Consider the following 20,277-nt stretch of genomic DNA (forward strand, 5'->3'; position numbering starts at 1 on the left):
GGTAGCCACCAACGGCGGCCTAACTCCCGCTCCTCTCACCAGGGGCGCTACGGTCAGAGTGACGTCACACCAGCTGTATAAAACAGCTCCGCTCCTCTCGCCAAGGCAGTCATACAGCCAGATGTTACGATGGTGCCTACGAACAAGGCAGCTCGGCAGAATGCAAAGAGGAAGCATCAGCGAGCTACGGAGACGGAAGAAGAACGAGAAGAACGACTTTTCTGAACCTGAACCTGACGGGGCCCTAGCTCCGCGGCATCGATGGTGAAGGCGAAGCCTTGCGCGCCGCTGCTGCGACGCTACCGAGAGAGGGCGCTCGCTGGTGTGACGTCACGCCAGACCGAGAGACGGGGCCCCAGCTCGCGGCATCGATAGTAGAGGCGAGGCCTTGCGCGCCGCTGCTGCGGCGCTATCGAGCGATGGCGCTCGCTGGTGTGACATCACGCTAGGAGGACAAATGGGGCTACAGCTCAGGTCCTCGCAGTGGTCGGCGCGCTGCCTTGTGCTATGTCGGATGATGTGTACAAGGCGAGGCTGGAACGATCTGCTGCGGCCAAGCGAGATAACATAGATAAGTCATAAGTCATAACACAGATAAGTCATAAGTGTACCAAGGATATCAATAGCAGAAACCAAGCAAAACAATGTATAGCCATAAGTTTAACAAAGGGCAACCATGTCCACACCATCAGCCGAACCAAGGTGCAGCCAAGGGTATTGCTTTCGCAATCTTCCAGGCTTAACCAAGCTAAGCCTTCAGCCAATTTTTATCCTAACGCGAGGCAAAGCACACTGCGGAAGAATGTTCTATCCGTAAAATAGATGTTCAGTAGCTCACCAAGTCGTGACGTCGACCGGCGTTGGGTTCGGGGGCCGGCGGGCAGCGAAAGGGTTCCTGGGGCCACTCAGGTCAGGTCCAGCAGCGAGAGAGAGCGTTTCCCGCCGCGAGTTCCTCCTTTTATCCCCTCAGACATTGCCTCCCTAGCAGCAAATCGTTGGCGTCATGCTCAGGCATGCAACCCACTCCGCAGTAGGCAGCACGCTGCCGTGACGTCACGTCAGTGCTGGGCCGGAATTGAGCAGGGTCGCAGGGGTGCCTTCTCTCCACATTCCTGGTGGCCAGCGCGCACGTGCAAGTCACGATCGCCGCTGGCACGGGGGACGAGGAGGGATACCAGTGTATCCCACATCCTCCCTTCCTTAAGAAGCCTCCCGAACACAGAAACAGGGGCAACATTACTTGATCTTCTCCGCCATCCAGGGATCGAGGTTCGATGTTCTTCGGCTTCCGCAGGTCCATCAATTGACGGCAGCGCCACGCCCCAGCCGATCAGTTGCTTCGCTCCGTAGGCTTGGCTTCCCGCGCGATGACGCTGTCGAAAGGCATCTTGCTCCCCGTCTCGGTCTTCCGATCGTGCGCAGCTGCACCGTTCCGGTTAATTCGGTCGACCGCCTCCTTGGCGCCGGCCGAGATGGTTTGGAGGCCAGGTCCATGGCTGCGCCGCCCTGAGGCGCTGGGACAGGTGGCTTCAGGGGCCAGGGCTGCGGCGCTTCTATAGTTGAGGCCGCGGTTGGGCTGCCCTGGCATACCTGGTCAGCAGGCGAGGGCCCAGGGTTGCGGTGGTAATGGGGCCCCGGCAGCGGTGGTGCTCAGTCGGTGGGTGGGCAGCTTCGATGCGATGTGGCAGGTAGCGGGGCGTCCAGGGTGGCGACTGCAGGTCGCGGGCGGGGCATAGAGTCGGGCCTTGGGCGCGGCGCGTTGCCGAAGCTGTCTGGTAGTTGGTAGTGGAACGGTGTCGTTCTGATGTGCCCTACTTTTTTTCCATCTGTGCTGAAGCCAACTCCCTCAGCGCGTGCTACGTGGCTGTTCGACCCTCACGAGAGTCATGAGGGTTAACGCAAGTCAGTCTTGCGTGGCACAGATCGGCATGAGCGGCTCGTACGTCCATGCATCCAACGAGACTGCCTGCCGGCTCATGCCCTCGCTCTAGACTGCACAGGCAGATTCTGTTTCTGCCTAGGGTGCAAGTTATAGTGGGACGCGGGGTTCGCCGCCTGATCGCAGCGCTCATTATCCGACTGCAGCGCAGGTCGGGCTGCGTCCTCTACCCACTCATCTCGCTGCACGTAACGTTTCAGGTCGTATACGTGCACCGGTCCGCCTGTCGGGTTTGACCGCAAGTTCTCGAGCCTGTAAACAAGCGAGGAAAGTTTCTCTCGCACGCGGAACGGTCTGATCCATTTCGCCGCCAACGAGGCCGCAGACTGTTTGCTAGCGTCGCTGAGAACGTGCTGGCGTCGAAGCACCAGATCGCCCACTTCGTAGTGAACATTCCAGTGCGAGCGGTCGTACTGTGCTTTCTGCTGCGCCCTAGCAGTGCCCAGGTTGCAGCAAGCCTTGCGTAAAGCTTCCGTCATCTTAGCGCGCAGCTGCGTCGCATATTCAGCTCATGCTGACGAAGCAACTGGCGTGTTCCTGCCGTCCAATAGAATCCGGTCCATCGGATTTAGCAGATTAAGAGAAGGCGGAGCGTACCCAGCCGAGCGGTTAACGGTCGAACGCAAAGCAAACGCGATCTCCGGCAGATAAGAGTCCCAATCTTTCTGCCTCTCGGAGTACGCGACAAGCATGTGCTTAACGTTGCGATTGACTCGTTCCGTGGGGTTCGACTGAGCATGATAGGTGGTCGTTTTTTTCTTGTGCTTAATGCTGAGTGCAGCGCACGAATCAACGAACACCTTCGCAGTGAAGTAGGATGCGTTGTCCGTTATCAGCTGCTCTGGGAAACCGAACCTGGTGAATACGTCCATCAGCTTCTCCATGATCACTCGTGCCGTCAGCTTTCCAAGGGGGAAAAGTTCAACCCACTTGCTGAAGTGATCCGTGACTACCAGCAAGAACTTGTTCCTACTCGGTGTCATAGGATATGGTCCCATGATGTCACACGCCGCGGTCTGCCAGGGAGTCTGGCTGTTAATCGGGTGCATGAGGCCGGGTGGTCGTCCGCCTCGGGGCTTCACACTTTGGCACACCTGGTACGAGCGGGTGTAGCGTGTTACGTCCCTTTTCGTGCCAAGCCAGGTTGCAAAGCGACACAACCTTGTGTAAGTCTTGGGGCCGCTTGCATGCCCAGCGATGCACGAGTCGTGAAAGTAGCGTAACAGTGCTGCTCTCAATGCTCGCGGTATCACCACCTTGAACGCCTCGTTTGTGTCATTCTCGGAGAGGATATACCTCAACAGGACGCCGTCAAAATCTAGCAGATACGAATCCATCGCGCTCACAGCACTACCAGTTGTTTCCAAGTGCTCCGCACCGACAGCAAAACCAGCTGCTGTCTCCGTGTGCGCGGCGGCCCTGCCGCCCGGCTCCCGGAGCCCCTCGAACACCTTTCGACAAAACGACGGAACTCGCGTAGTCCACGTGGTTCACGCTCTCGCCCTGGATCAACGGTTGGTCTGCGTTCCTTACGTGGGCTACGGCTCGGGTCTGTCCCTCTCTCTCTCCGGCTGTCAGGTGGTCGGTCGTGTGACCTCCCTCGCTCTGGACAGGCACTCGCGAGAGTGCGTCAGCCACAGCGTTGTTTTTCCCTTTGCGGTAGCGAAGTCGTAACGTTGCAGCAACAGGGACCAACACGCTAGGCGGCCGCTCAGCTCGCTGAGTCGTCTCAGCCAGGTTAGCGCCATGTGATCCGTCTCACAAAGGCCACCCCATCGACGTAGTAGTCGAACTTACGCAGAGCAAAAACTATCGCGAGACATTCCTTCTCTGTCACCGAGTAGTTTCTCTCTGCCGGCGTCAACGAACGGCTCGCGAAAGTTACCGGACGGAGAACACCTTCATGCTCAAAACTATCGCGAGACATTCCTTCTCCGTCACCGGGTAGTTTCTCTCTGCCGGCGTCAACGAACGGCTCGCGAAAGTTACCGGACGGAGAACGCCTTCATGCTCCTGAAGCAACACTGCTCCTAAGCCCAGGTCGCTTGCATCGGTTTGAATCACAAACTTCCTGTTTAGGTCGGGTAGCTGCAACTCAGCCGTGTCAGCGAGCACATTGGTGAGGTTGCGCAATGCATCCTCTTGCTCATGACCCCAACTCCAGCGCTCGCCTTTCTTCAAAAGCTTTGTCAAAGGCGCCTGCAGCGCTGCGCAATCTGGGATGAACTGGCGATAAAAGTTCGCCATTCCCAGGAAGCGTCTGAGAACGGCTAGATCTGTGGGCGACGGAAACTTAAGCAAAGCCTCAAGCTTATCATCGCACAGCAGAATGCGGCCTCTGTCAATCGTGAACCCCAACAGTGTTGTTCGGGTTGCGGCGATCTGTGCTTTCTTCGGGTTCAAAGTGATTCCCGCGGACCTCAGCCTCTCTAGGACGTCCCTCAAGTGGCGCAGGTGTTCCTCGAACGTTTTAGAGTACACAACGATGTTGTCTAGGTACGCGAGCGCATGTTGCCACTTCACATCTCCTAGAACACTGTCCATTAGGCGCTGATAAGTAGCGGGTGCTCCTACCAAGCCAAAAGACATTCTCTTGAATTGGAAAAGGCCTCTGTGACAAGTGAAAGCAGTTTTCTCCTTGTCCCGGTCATTCGTTTCAACCTGAGAATATCCACGGCTAGCATCGAGCGTTGTGAAGTACTTCGCCCCACCTAGGTTGCACACTAGGGAAGAAATGGTTGGTAGAGGGTACGCGTCATTTCTCATAACCTCATTCAGTTTGCGGTAGTCCACACAAAGTCGATACGTATCGCCTTTCTTTGGAACCAAGACTACCGGGAAGCCTCAAGGGCTGTTAGACCTCTCAACAACGCCAGTGTCGATAAGTTCGTCTAAGGCGCTGTCCAGTGCTTTTCTCTTAGCCAAGGTAATTGGTCTAGGATTGCACTTCCAAGGCAAGGCAGTGCGTCACCCGTGTCTATTCGGTGCCTGACTAGGGTAGTGAGGCCCGGGCGGTCAGTGAATGTCGCATTGTACTCTTAGAGGAGCGATGACAAACGTGCCTTCTCCCTCTTCTTCACGCTGTTCACTTCCGACAACAAGGGGTGTGCTGACCTTCCCTGCTCGGCAGAGCAGTTTTCTACCGCGGCAACCTTCTTTCTGCCCTCTCTCAGCTGCAATGGTCCGCTCGCCTACTATTTCTCAGGCTGGCGGGGTGGATTTGTCACGGTCTCCCCCCACTCGCACCGTGTTCGGAGTCTGAATAGTCTGCGACGCCGCGGGTGCTTTCGCGAAAAACTTCAAGGCGCCTGACGTGTGCTCCCTGTAGCCTCCGCTGCTGATGTCTATCGTCTAAAGATTACAGGAACTGATAAACAGGGAAGATGAACGAGGCATTGTTGCTGCACGCGTCTTTCCCAGCGAACCACTATATAGCTGCATTGCTTGATTGCACTGTGCCGCTCGCGAGGCGAAAAGTGGTATTGCACTCTCTCAACCGGATTTTGTTCTCATGGACATGGTTTAACACCTCGTCACCGAACAAAGAAGTGCTCGCTCCGAGTAACGCAGTGAATTTCTTTCAAGCTATCGTTAGCTCAATGAACGGCACTGACAAGTCAACAGATCTTCCTATGCGACATGCCAAAGTCGCTAGCAAACTGGGGTTCTCTGCGTATGCCGCGCGTGATCGAAGGTCGATCACCGGCGGCTTTGGCCGTTTCCCGACCGCGTTTGGTCACGGGTAGGAGGGCGGCCACACTCGCGGGCGAAGTGCCCCAGCTGGTCGCACCGGTAGCAACGGTTGCCCGGGCTCCGACGGGCTTGGCGATGGTTGCCACGTTACAGTCGGTCGTCTCGAACTCGCAGCGCGGACGGTGGGGGCCGCTTGTGCGGCTGTGTGTCAGCCTCGCAATCTCGCCTAGGTTCGTTTCGCTCTGCGGCAGCATGTGCTGTTCGCAACACGTAGCTGAATGGGTCCAAAGCGTGGTCGGACAACTCCCAACCCCTTTGGACACATTCGTCAGCAAACTGTGCTGATGCTTCAGCTCTGGATGGACTGCACGCTGAGTTACCATTCCACGAGCAGCGCGGCTCAAGTGACAGCGATGTGGGTGGGGGCAGCCGATACGCACGTGCAGAGAGGATGTCTCCCTGAATGCGCTTCGCCTCAGCAGCCAGCTCATCCAAATCTCTAAACCTGACTCCTCTCAGGTAGGCCATGAAAGCCGGGTGCGCTTGTCTCGTGACACGCTCAACTTTCTCCGTGTTCGTAGCGCGAGGGTCAGCGAGGTGATAAAGTTCCTCCATCACTTGGACATACTCTAACAGACTCGTCGGGGTGCTGGGTGCGGAGCCCCAGCTCTCTCCTCAAACGCCACTCGTAGTTTGCGGGAGGGAATTCGTCGCGGAAGCTTGCGCAAAACTCCTCCATTGTCCTCGTTCGGTTGCCGGCTAGTCGGTACCAGTGAGCCGCTTGCTCCGTCAAAGAAACAGGCACAACACGCGCGAGCATTTCGGCGTCTGCGATTCCTGTCACTTGCTGGTAATGCAGCAGACGGTCGAGGTACTCATTTTCTCCCGTACTGTCATGGTACCCCGTGTAGGTAGGCAAGTCTATCCTGACACGTGGTGACTGGGCTGGGGCTTGCAAATTGTTTTGCAAAATACCCGGTAGACTCTGCATAACCTGCACTGCGTTCTGCAAGAGCACCTCGGATGATTGCGGACTAATGCCCACAGAGTTGGGCGCAGCCGCTGATGGCGTGGAATGGTGAGGCCTAAGTGCCTCATTGTCCGCACCACGGAGCGGCGAGGCGCCCGATGTGGAGCCCCCATGCCAGGCCTGAGTCCTGCCAACGCTTCAGGGGATGTCCCTCTGCTATTCCGCGTGGAACGCCCAAGATTCACAAATTCAAACACTTCCAAAGGCGCGTCAAGTAGGGAGCCCTGGTTCTGTGCCGCTAGCTCTGACAGCATGAACAAAGACTGCAAGTCACTCCTGTCGGCTGTCATCCTTTGTTAGGGCGACGGCAGTCGTTCACTCGAACAAAGGTCACTGCTCAATTGCCTAGTTCGCCCCACGTTCGGGCGCCAAGATATGAGGTCACTCTGCGTCCAGCCGGCCGGGAAGGCGAACTTCCGTGCCAGCTACACGCAGGCGTTACTCAAGTACGCAACATGTTTTCCCAACCCGTGGCGCAGAGTAGCAGCCACGGCAGGTCTGGACGAAATAGGCAACGGCAGGGCACCCTAGAAAATAGTTTATTATCCTAACGCGAGGCAAAGCACACTGCGGAAAAATGTTCTATCCGTAAAATAGATGTTCAGTTGCTCACCAAGTCATTGACGTCGACCGGCGTTGGGTTCGGGGGCCGGCGGGCAGCGAAAGGGTTCCTTGGGGCACTCAGGTCAGGTCCGGCAGCGAGAGAGAGCGTTTCCCGCCGTGAGTTCCTCCTTTTATCCCCTCGGACATTGCCTCCCTAGCAGCAAATCGTTGCCGTCATGCTCAGGCATGCAACCCTCTCCGCACTAGGCAGCGCGCTGCCGTGACGTCACGTCAGTGCTGGGGCAGAAATGAGCAGAGTCGCAAGGGTGCCTTCTCTCCACATTCCTGGTGGCCAGCGCGCACGTGGAAGTCACGATTGCCGCTGGCGCGGGGTTACGAGGAGGGATACCAGTGTATCCCACAGAACAAAGAGCAGTGACTGTGTGTGGAGACAAACCACTGAAGGGAGCCATTAACGCTGTCATGTCTAACCCTTAAACACAGAGATTAAGTGCCCCCTAATTTTTTATCTAGGCGAAATGCCAAAACACATGGCCACACTTCATTCACAGCTTCTGGCATCTGTAATACAGTCACTGACCGGTTTTTTTGCACTCGACGGGACCCGGAAAATGGTTCGAATAATTGAACAGTCCGAAAAATTTAACTTTAAAAAAAATAACTTTTCTGCGAAAATCCGGCTTTCAAAATAGTGAAAATCGCCGCTCCTCATGTCCCACCTACAAGCAATAATATTAGACTGTATCTGAGCCATAGTCATGCTTTCGTCATCTCCATGCCCTCTCAAGTCACAATACCAGACAGTACGATGCAGCTGCAAGCCTTAAGGGAGTAAAAATTCATTGGCACCCACCCAAGTGCAGCATACAGCTATAAAGGAAAGCTGAACATCTTTCTCATAAACTTCGCAGTTAGAGAAAAATTCGTCCTGGTCCGGGGTTCGAACCTGGGACCACTGCTTCACCGGAGCAGTCGTTCTACCGAGTTAACCGGGACGGCAATCTTATGGTAGGGTGGTAGCCAATTAGTAACACGAAGTAGGAATATTGTTGGTCATAAGTTTAGGAGAATCCCCCTAGGTGGAGTAGATTTGTTATAAGGGAGTAATTACTCATTGGCAGCGACACAAGCACCCACCCAAGAAAGCTGTATAGCTTTCCTTTGTAGCCGTTTAGCTGCACTTGGGTGGGTGCCAATGAGTAATTACTCCCTTATTACAAATATACTCTACCTTGGGGGATTCACCTTAACTTTTGACCAACTGCAATGTCGTGCCGCAAACGAATGCATTCGCTGCACGAAGCATGAACATTGAACAGCAGTCAGTTTGCATGGGGCAACGACGCTCGTGAAGACCGAGAGGTAACCCACGGGAAGACATGAGCAGAAGCAAAGCGCCTCTGAGTGCACTCTCCCCCGTTGTACCGTTTTCAGTGTGATCACGCGCTCTTCATAGGCTATCTCGATGGCAATGGAGAGCGTCCCATTATCTCGAATGGCAGCAATGGAGAACAAATAGCGAAGCCTATACAAGCCAGTCCCTCTGATTCACTCCATCAGCGCCCGCTGCCCACCGATTCCGTTTAAATCCAAGATGATGCCTTTCACAGCGGTAGAGAATGGGTTGGTTGTGACAGCAATGCCCGCTCGCTTCTATATTGGGCCGAAATGACAAACTTTCAGTTGAAAAATGATCTGCACAGTATTGCTGGCGTCTGTTTTAATTAGAAAAACCGAACTTTTAGATGCCACAAAGTCCGAAATATCGGTTGTGAAAATGTACACATTCCTATGAGGTCCGTGACGGTTCCTCAGTGAAGTTCGAAATATCGTGCAAATCTGAATTACTGGAGTCAGAAAAATCGATCGGCTACTGTACAACAGGCAGTTTTTGGAGGGCACACAGTTCAAATAGACTACTTTGGCTTTTGCAAGTGCCGTAACATTGACAATATCCATTACCACTCTTAGTGCTTGAAATCTACCTCTCGGTGATTCGTTGTTAATGGGAGATGCGGGTCTTGAATGATAAAAAATGTGAAAATTTTGTTGTTGCAAAAATGGCATATTCGGGATCAATGCTTCTGGCATCTGTAATACAGTCACTGACCGGTTTTTTTGCACTCGGCGGGACCCGGAAAATGGTTCGAATAATTGAACAGTCCGAAAAATTTGTTAACTTAAAAAAAAATAACTTGCAAAAAAAAAATCAAATTGCAAAAAAATTGTATCTTTCTTACCTACGAAGAGTGGAAATGGCGATTTCGGAACGAAATGCAGCAGAACTTCGTGCCCGTCGCTTACAAAGACCGCGTCCCCGATGGTTGCCATCTTGGTTTTGTTTGAAAGTTGGGCACCTTTCCCACATCCTGGTATTACTCACTGTTAAGAAATTTTTTGCAACATCCTCATTCCGCTATTTTTTTAGGCCTCTACAATGACCTCTGAATGGCCGGCACGCGCACTACAAATGCCATTTTTTCAACTGCGTGTTTTTGCCAACGTGGCTAGTCTTACAGAAGTCTTTATTATGTTTTTATGTAATTAATCTTATACCGTTGAATTCACAAAGAACTGTGGAGCTGTGATATATTTTTTTTTTTGCCTTAGTCGAACATTGCAAATTTTGTGAAACAATGTCACCCAACTATATTTTATAGTTATGGTCCTTGGACATAATTGAACATTTTTAATATGACGATGTACCTCAAAAACAATATATTTAGCATACCTCCACATGGCTGTTCCTTGGCTACGGTTCCATTTCAGTCGAAACTAAAATATGCTGAAAGTATCTTAAAGGGGCTGCGAAACACTGCTTGAACGGATGCCGGTTACGCTTCAGATGGATTCTTTATGTCACACAGATGCTGACTCAAAAAGAATTGCGAGAATTGAGGCATAGGAACGGGAGTTATTCAAAGAAGAAATTTCAAAATACAAGCAAACAAAATGCTGCCCTCAACTCAATTTTCGCGCAGCTTCCCATTCCCATTTCACTCTCCCAATGACAACACTTAGCGCGACCAATCAAAAGAGCCTATCTGAGCACATGGCGGAAGTTTGCATTCCATGGTTGCCTGTTCTCTGTAACTCGTTCATGCCAAGGCTGGCAGCGCCGTTCGCATGGTTACAACAACCATGTGAACGCCCTAGCTGACCCAGCGATGCTTCATCGTCACGTCGACGGCGCAGAAGGGAACACTGATCAGTGACGTTTCCTTACTTATGGATCTGAACTCGAGCGTGAGATACTGCGACGGTGTGACAGCCTGCGCAAGATATTAGACACATTTAGCATAGCACGTACCGCTACTGCTTACCGCGAACCATCGCCCGTCGCTCCTAGCGCGCTGGTTGGTCACAGTGAGCAAGGAGTGCGCGCTGTTAATGGGAACGTGGCGCCAGATGGTGCTGCCGCCCGGTGATCCTCCTCAAGCTGACGATGCGCACTGCCTGCTAAATGTGAAACGAACGCATCCTTCCTTGGAACCGAAACTAGCGCTTATAGAGTGCAATGGCTAGATCGAATCGATTCCGCAAAGCTGCTCTCAGATATATACAGAGTAACCATAAGTGTTGAGTGCTAGGTCATAGGATGTTTACAGATAGGCGCAAATTCCTTCGATGCAAAAAGTAGCCAGAGCCTCTGGTGGTGTATTTTTGTTTTACTTGCTTTACAGTGCTTTTTTCTAAGGCAAACAAGTTGGTTTTGTTAATGTAATATAAAACACAAAAACTTGACAATACGTATCTCTAGTTATTAACACAATTTGCAGCATATTTACTCTTTGTCCAATCATCAAGCTCCCACTAAGTGATGTCATATCCGCTGCTAAAAACCGCCACTGTATGGTGGCACCATCAGCGCCACGAATTTGTTTTTGCGAGCTAATTAAAATATTAAAAACCGCAGTATACGCCGTACGACCGATGCTAATAGCATCACTATAACTCATTCTATGCAACCAACAAGTAAAACAATGCACTAAAAATGTGTTTCGGGGCCCCTTTGATGAACCGTAAGAATTTAGCTAATTAGGCTTCAGTTATTTTATCACATTATAGAAACTAATTGAGATATACTGAAACCAATTATATTTTTGAAAACAGGAAGAAGAAACACATATGTACATCCAATTTCATTACGATATCTTTAAAATAAAAATTTTCATTTCAAGACCCGCGTCTAAGTTTATTTAATACTTGCTATTACAGTACCTCTGTCGCTCATGCAATCCCAACTGTCCACAAGTCAGTGGCCATCGAGTTTTCAGAGGACCATTCACACATACCAATGGTGCACAAGATTCAGTGGTCATTGATAAATATGCATGCTCTGACAAATAGTGTTAGGCACAGCAAACTGGCAAAGTGAAAAATTTGTAGGTACACTTAAGCTGCGCTTTAAGCATATTACGTGATAGTGTTGATGGATTGCACCCATATATGCAGAATTGATCATCCTCTACTTTGCATTCATAGATCCCAGGCAGTCCTCATAGCACTCCTGGCTCGGTGCGCCACTGCACTGTGATTATAGATGCTGCCTCTGGTGCGGCTTGTGCGATACAGATTGCTCTTCCTGTGCAAACTCTCGCAACCAGTCATTAATTTAACTGCCATGTGCCACTGTGGGCAGCTTGCTTACAATCCGGTGGACAGAATGTGATGATGCCACATGGTCACATGGACTAGGTGGCCCACTAATAATCAGTATGAAATGGAAATGCCACGTAATGTTTGTATTAACGCGATAGTATTAAGGAGCCTGTGTCGCAGAAAAGCCGGTATTGTCTAGGTGGCCCACCTAGGTTGCTTCTCTGGGGATTTTTCGTGAATTTTTTTTTTTGCGGTCAACAATGCCGACACTGGCAGTGACGCCGGCTCTTCTGCGACACGGGCTCCTTAAACACTATTGCGTTAAAATTGAGTAAGAGCACCTACAGTGAAGCAGTCAGAAAATTGAAATGCTCATATTGAAATATGTTATAACATATTTTTATTGAAAGTTGTTCAAATGCTTCACAGTTCGATATAATTCATGGACCACTGTTTTGGGCCGATGGACAAGACTGCACACTTCGTTTCAGAAGCGTTTGTTTCTTACTGCCAGCATTGCATTTCTTTTTGCTTGCACATAATTTAGGTATAAAGAATAATGTACTAAATGCTTTAAATTCGGGCAAAGGTTTATTTGCGGTTCTGCTGAAGAAATATACTGTTTTAGATGCTTGAACATGCACACATGCATGTGCACATAGATCATGTGCAAAAAATTATTGCTGAAAAACGTGGTTTTTCTTTCTTTTTTTTAGTGTGTGGGTAGTTGCACAGTGGACAAACTATGTGAATGAGAATTATTTCTCAAAGCAAACTTCTTTGTGATGGTGGCTAAAAGCAAATTTTTGCTGTTACCACAGTTCTCATTATGTGTCTTTTGTACCATATTTGTTTTGCAACTCGTTTTGTGTCTTTAGGTCAATTGCGGTTTGAATTGACAATATCCCTTCATGCAGGACATTTATAGGCCACATGTAGACCTTTTGATATGGCTACAGATTACTGTAATCATGTAGTCATAGCTGAGATGGCAGTATAGCTTCAACTAAACTTGACAACCACCTGTGTTGGTGCTTTTATATATGTAAAGTTAAACAAGCAGCTGCCAATTTTGACTGTGCATTTTACTTTCTTGTTGTGGCAGAGCAGATTTTCCAGGAAACTAGTGGCACATTGCCACTTGTGAAATTCTTCTTTCTGCCTCCATAGCAGATGTGTTTTCTGTTTAACTTGACTGAAAATTAAGCATGTCAAGTGAAGTTAAGGCCTGGGGAGTGCAGGTGAAAGGAACTAAAAAGTTATTCTGATTCATGCGACTGAGTGGTGGTTGTCCTCTATAGCCTTGGTTGCTTTTTCTAGGCGGACCGGGTGCTGATCTTAATAAGCCCACTGGTTCAGGACCAGCCAGATCAGCCAGACGAAGAGGAAGACCCAGAGGACTTCTTGGAAGAGCAGGTGCTGGTGGGGCGTTTTGCAAACCTCATGGTGTCAGACTCACCCGACCAACAGTATCTGGTGCGCACCACTGCCTCTTGGGCTTGCACATTTTCTTTTCTATTATTGCAAAACTGACATTTTGTGCACATCTTTGGGCTCGCAGATCGTGATGACTGCCAGGAAGCACTTTGGCAGTGGAGGCAACAAGCGCATTCGCTACACATTGCCTCCACTTGTCTTCCAGTCGTATCAGCTGGCTTTCAAATACCTCTCCTTGAGTGACCAGGTCAGAGACCAGCAGTGCTGGTAAAACTGCTTGTGTGTGTTAGACTTGATTTTTTAACTTAGACCACCATCCTGCCTCTTTTTTTCGGACGTGGCCTTATTTTCAGCAGTACTCATGTGCTAGTGGTGAGCTGACAACTTTTCTTCACATGCAGGACGACAAGTGGGAGAAGAAATGCAACAAGATTTTCCAGTTCTGTCACCAGACTATCAGTGCTCTTATTAAAGCAGAGCTCGCTGAGCTGCCTCTGCGCCTGTTCCTTCAAGGGGCCCTTGTAGCTGGGCAGATCAAGTTTGAAAACTACGAAACAGTTGCCTATGAATTTATTTCACAGGTAATTGCATTTTACATACTTGCGTTTCTTTTGTTTGTTCATTTTTCTTCACCCTAAAGGGAGGCGGTGGACTAGTCTTCAACAGTTAGTAGTTGGGTGTGTCGAGAACTTGGCATTTCTGTTCAGTGGCTCTTACCAGTATTGTTCCACATGCATTGCAGACTTCTGTTTTATATTGTGCTTTGTCAATACAGTAGAACCCCACTGTTACATTTTATAAACCAGTCCCGTCCAAGCTCCCATAGAAACTGACTCTGCTGGCACGTTGCAACTGTGACAGCGTTCCCGCATGCTACATCGCGATAGCACTTTACCCCTCAGCATTTTGACAGCCTACATTTAGCGCACACTGAATGGTGGCAACAGACCAGTGAAAGCAGGACTGACTTCATCAGTGCTTGGCTGCCACAGTGTTTGGTGGCTTCCAGAGTGTTTCACTCAAGCCGATGTCTAGCACACTTACTGTTGGCATGAACCCTGTTGCAGTTGGAGTTCATCGCCACTGTGGCGCGAGCGCAAACATGAATGCAAGTGCAAGTGCGAACGACCAAAGACACGTGAACAAAACAATGCCGTGGCAAACACTACATGGGCAGAGCTGCGCGAGAGAGAAAGAGAGAGAATTGCACTGCACGAGAGACAGTCGTGCAGATTGGCTCTGAGGCATGTTTGCCATCCGCAGTTTCCTTGTCACCTACAGCTTAAAAAGACGGGAAGGTTTAGGTATGTTTAACCTACAGCGAAATCACAGCTGGCAGCACGAACTGGGGCAGGTCAGTTTAATCACATTTCACTTTAAAACATGGCTGCTGCGGCTGGGTCTGACCTAGCGTTGCATGTGGGTGGTGTGCAGGATGTGAATAGAGTGCGGTGCACGACAAGAGATGCACGCCTGATTTATGCACGCGGTCATGAGCCGTCATGAGCACGCGGTCATGAGCGGTCATGAGATGCACGCGGTCATGAGCCAAGGACACATGCCTTTGAGTCAGTGGTGCGTGCTCGTGACTTTTGCATGGCCACAGAAAGTTGTCCCTGAGTATAGATGGCGTTCGTGTTTTTCTCCTTGGGTGCGGGTGAGGTGTCCACCGGTAAAATGAGCCAGTTGTGCGTCTTTCCTTTCCTGAAATCCAGCAGAAAGCTGCCGCGGTGGCTGAGTGGTTATGGCGCTCGGATGCTGGCTCAAAAGACGCGGGTTCGATCCCGGCCACGGCGGTCGAATTTCGATGGAGGCGAAATTCTAGAGGCCCGTGTACTGTGCGGTGTCAGTGCACGTTAAAAAACCCCAGGTGGTCAAAATTTCCGGAGCCCTTCACTATGGCGTCTCTCATAGCCTGAGTCGCTTTGGGACGTTAAACCCCCATAAACCATAAACCAAACCATGAAATCCAGCGGAGGGTCTAGACTGCGAAGAAGTCTAGATGGGAATTAGACTGCCTAATCTTATTTGCGGTCTAAACACTCATTGTTTTTCAGAGAAGGAAAGGTATATAACTGTTTCACTTTGTAGACGTTTGAACCGCGCAGTGAGAAAGACTCTTTGCTGTCAGTGCGCCAGGTTTTCCTTCTTCCCACAGTGTAATGCATGATGCTGCGTGGTGTGACATTGACTCCACTGTTGTGTACCTCCTATGTTCGGCTCTTTGACTAAGCTATTACAGCTTTCGCTGTAAAACGCTGCCGTGGTGGCTCAGTGGTTATGGCGCTAGGCTGCTGACCTGAAAGATGCAGGTTCGATCCCGGCGGCGGCGGTTGAATTTCAATGGAGGCTAAATTCTAGAGGTCCGTGAACTGTGTGATGTCAATGCACGTTAAAGAACCCGAGGTGGTCGAAATTTCCGGAGCCCTTTACTACGGCGTCCCTCATAGCCTTAGTCGCTTTGGGACGTTAAACCCCATAAACCAAACCTGATCTTTCGCTTTAAAACAATTTCTAGGCTCCAGTAGATGAGGACTGTGTAGGGTTAAAGCTGTTGCTGCCTAAGCAGTGCAGAAGCACGCACGGGTGCCCAAACTTCATCCGCTTTGTGCATCCTACTTCTTCACTGCTGCCTCCTTTCCACCAACATCTGCTCAGGCAGACTGAGAGTGATTGAAGGGCATTTCGGACATTTTGTGCATGCGAACGATGTCAAGAGCCTCAAAGCCTTGCAATTCCAAAGAAGCATGGTGCCCTTACTAGACGTTAAAAAAAATGGTAGATGGCAGTATACTTTTTTTTCACATGCACTTCCCAGCTACTGTGTTTCCCGGCTGGGACGTGTTTTTTTTTTTTTTCGTGGGCCTGTGAAAAACTTCACTGTGAGATTCTGCTGTAGCAGTGATATGAATGACTGCTTGTCTAAGTTCCATATCTGCTGCTGGCCTCTTGAGCATGCTGAACAGAGCCTCAAAACCGCATGTCAATTCCATCAAGGCCAGCTTGCACTGGTGTAAATCCTTCGTGCTAATCATTTCAAAATATTGCATTAACAGACAGTGGTTCATGTTTGATTTAGTAGTTACTGTACTGGCCTTTCATATCCGCCAAATGGAACTTGCCTAGAATCCTTCAGAAAAATATTTAGAAACATCAGAAATACTGAAGCTTTACCAAGCTACCAAGCTATGATAAGACCAACTATACTATCAGGAACAAATGAAATGCAAACAAGACAGTTGGAACGTAAACAGCAAACTGAGATCTTAGCTGAAAGAAGCTTATTACTAGCAGAGGTTAATTTCGCTTCCAAGGTGCTTCAAAGGCTGTCCTTTAGAAGTGTTAATCAACCAGGCTTGTATTTCCCCTCCAGAAGTTGTGTTGGCATTTTAGTTTTTTTGTTCGTGTTTCATTTGTTTCTGATAGTACAACTGTTAAAAATTATTGAGTAGATTTTTTTTTTTGTAAAAACAAGAACTTGAAACAAGAAGTGGGTGTTCTTTATTTCTTTTTCCCTTCCTCTTAGGCCTTTTCTCTCTACGAGGATGAGATCTCTGATAGCAAAGCTCAGCTGTCTGCAATAACCCTGATAATGGGCACAGTGGAACAGACAAGCTGCTTCTGCGAAGAAAATCATGAGCCCCTGCGCACACAGTGCGCACTGGCAGCATCCAAGCTTCTCAAGAAACCTGACCAGTGCCGTGGTGTGGGTCTGTGTTCACATCTCTTCTGGTCAGGCAAGACCCAAGAGTCAGGTGGCGAAGAGGTTTGTGGTCAAGTGCTCATTTAAGCTAGCCTTATTTTTATCCATATATGGCATACATTATGAGCAGCACAATGGTACCAGCATCATGTAGGTAGCAGAGGATAAGCTTCAGCGTGTACCTCTCAAGCCTTCTCAGTACCGTCGGGTGCAAACATGCCTAGCAAATGTTGTTGGGGAAATACTTGATATTTGAGCTGATCCTGCTTTTGAAGTTTCGGTATGTCACCCTTATGTTCTTTTGTAGCTTCCTTGAAACAAAAGCATAATTAGAATTGTTTTTCTCTTTAAGTTAATATTCTGTGCCACTTGTTATAGGAAGGTAGCTAATGTGAGGTGTTTCAATTCATTATGGCAAAAATTTGCCGAGGATTATTTTTTTTCTTCAACATCTCTGCTGTTTAGTGCACTGTGAATGGTGCACCAGTGCAGTGAATTGTTGAAAATGGATATTGTTTACTATTTTTGATTGAGTTTTGCATGACTGAGTGAATGATTTGCTTACTTTCAGATGCATGATGGCAAAAGAGTAATTGAATGCCTCAAGAAAGGCCTTCGTATTGCCACACAATGTATGGATTCTTCAGTTCAGGTGCAACTCTTTGTAGAGTTGCTGAATTACTACATTTACTTCTTTGAAAAAGGCAATGAACAGGTGAGCTTTGTCATAATTATTGGCTTACCGAGATAAGTTTGGAAACAAGGCAGCTGAATAGAGCAGAATTTGGCTGATTCAGTGTTCTCAGTGAAGTGGAGAGTGTGCTCATGTGTTTTTATTTTTTGGGTAAAGAATTTAATAACGGGAAACTATTACACTTAGTTAAGATGTTCTTTGCAGTACAAATTATTTGCCCTGGCTAGCCAGTAAGCCTGCATTTTGTGAGGAGCACATTTTGTATGCAGCAAGATGGCAAGTTGGCTGAGTTGGATGATGTTCATCTTGTAATAAGGGGGTAATTACTCCTTGGCGTCCACCTGTGTGCAGCCATATGGCTATAAAGGCAAGCTATGCAGCTTTCTCCAGCTTGTCCTTTCATGCTGCAGCATGTCCTGTGTTCTCGTGTCTCTCTTTCATCCTTGTTGCTTCGCACTGCCGCTTTTCATGATGATTCACCCACTAGCGTGCACCAAGATATTAATTTCACAGAAACTTTGCTGTTGAAGAAAAATTCGTTGTGGTTTCGGAGATCGAATACAGGACCACCACCAATCTGGGCCAGTCACTGTACCAACTAAGCAGACCAGGACAGCTAGCAGATGGCAGGGCGAGACAAAATTGATGAACAACTCGAAGTGGGAATGGTGTTGGTCCAATGTTGTTAGGGGAATTGCCCATCTCTAACAGTCAACTTGCCATCTTGCTGCAGTTAAGTACGTCTGTCAGCCTTTCTTTTGGACTTGTCCTTTTTCACGCTCCCTTCTCAAGGTGAACATTTAGTATGTTTGGAAAATTTTTCACCTCTTAATTCTTAAAGCTGATAAGAAAACTTTTAGCACGACCAAAATTCTTGTTGTGCAGTTTTGGCTGTGTTGTGCTTCAGCGAGTGCAAGCGCATGGTACCCGAGGTTTAGGCTGAGGGTTTTCCAGGTATATTGATTTGATTTGCATCAGGAACTGTATTCCGGTTTTAATACATGGAAGAATTGTATGTACTGTCTTTGCCAAAGTAACCAGGCAATGGTGTTTGTTTCTTAGCCGTGTAACAAAGCACTTATGACACCTCTTAAGCTCTAAATCCGTCTAAGGCAAGGAGAACCAGCATCCTCACCTTTCGAGCCCTTTTGGTCTTCAGGGGTGCCGTAGGGGCTCCAGTATATGGCTGAGAAGCAAATGCCGTTGCCTGGTTACTTTTGACAAAGGCGGTACCTCCCGATGCAGTGTACACAAATTAGCTAAATCAGTGCAAGTAGTTGTGGCAGGTTTAAACAAAAAGTATAGGGCTAATTGTTGACGAGGTCATTGTGGTCTGCACTAGCAGTTTTGTTGCTCATTCTTTGGGGCCTGGTGGCTCATTAATCTCCAATCATGGCTTGAGCAACTTTGAAAATCCTGAAGCCATGCTTAACAGTCTTGGAAATTTACCGCAATACCTGAAGCCATATTTATTTATTCCGGCCTGTCTGTATGACTAGTGGGAGCACTGATGAGTCACTGCAATTGGTTCCCGCCTTCCATTTCTGCCTCTAAAGACAGCTTCCCTTATGTCTAGAAGAGGTGCTTTCATCACGAATGAGGCGTCGCAGTGCATAGGCACAGTGAGAAATCACTGCATGTGTGCTACTCACTGTTACCACCAGCTTTGATGCATGGAATAAAAAGAAAATATTGCCACGCCCCTTTTATATTGCAGCTCTTCAATAAAAAGATTATTTTTTGTGGCTCTTTGCATATGTCTGTCCCCCCCTTCGGTATATCATACACAATGGTATATATACGGTATATACTCGTGTAAGGGCCGCACTTCCTGCGGTTTTGACGGGAGCGGCTTTTTTTCCATGAAATTTTTTTTACACGAGTTGAGCCTCAATTATGCGTCCCTTTTTTATGCTGCGACACACATTTTTATGACAAATTAACGCCGTCGCGGCGAAGCCTTCAAATACATAATGCATTGTGAAATTATGGGCCTGTATGGATGACACGACGTGCGAATTTGATGACCAACACTGATTAACCGCAGAAAGTAAATCAGGTTGCTAGATCAGTTCACTGGCAACTGTCACGTGATTCTTAGTTATGATCAAGGCCCTCCGAAGATCTGACGTTTGATTGACCAGTGGTTCGGAGCGGTGCACTACGCGTGCAACCTGCTGCCACCAATGTGAGGTGGCGTTCGCTTTGCCTATTTTTATGTGCGCTTCACTGTGGAAGGCCTTGCGGAAATCAGTTGTATGTTCACTGTAATGTTATCGTGCGATAGTTAACTGGTAACAAGATTAGACCTTTTATAGAAAACCGTGACTAGATTCAAAGCACTTTCGCTGCGGCCTTAATGCAAAGCACACTAGGCCTGCGACACTGGGCGAATGATGTGCTACTATGGCTCCAGAGTGTGGCGGGCGGTGCCGCAAAGAAACGCGCTGCTAGTGTGGGTGCAGCCCATTTTAATTTTTTGCACAGCATAACATTTTATCCTTTCTGGTGTGAACACCGAGCGCACAAGACGAGTTAGTGGTGATGCGGCACCGTATGTTGGCAGTTCCAGGCGGCGTCCAGCACACGGGACGACTCGTGCAGGGTCATACCAT

At 49.0% G+C, this 20,277-nt stretch overlaps 1 protein-coding gene across 2 annotated transcripts in view; it reads left to right on the forward strand.

The window, feature by feature from the left end:
• The window catches only part of Vps35 (Vacuolar protein sorting 35), a 47,240-nt gene that overhangs the window by 24,537 nt on the left and 2,426 nt on the right, over positions 1-20,277 (forward strand). For both annotated transcript variants that reach the window (XM_077646627.1, XM_077646628.1), the window contains exons 11-15: positions 13,149-13,304; positions 13,390-13,512; positions 13,667-13,846; positions 16,792-17,031; positions 17,540-17,683. In XM_077646627.1, coding sequence (XP_077502753.1) covers positions 13,149-13,304; positions 13,390-13,512; positions 13,667-13,846; positions 16,792-17,031; positions 17,540-17,683 — 843 coding nt within the window. The remainder of the gene's footprint in view (positions 1-13,148; positions 13,305-13,389; positions 13,513-13,666; positions 13,847-16,791; positions 17,032-17,539; positions 17,684-20,277) is intronic.

The sequence above is a fragment of the Amblyomma americanum genome, chromosome 1, assembly GCF_052857255.1.
Source record: "Amblyomma americanum isolate KBUSLIRL-KWMA chromosome 1, ASM5285725v1, whole genome shotgun sequence".
In the NCBI taxonomy this organism is placed as follows: Eukaryota; Metazoa; Arthropoda; class Arachnida; order Ixodida; family Ixodidae; genus Amblyomma; species Amblyomma americanum.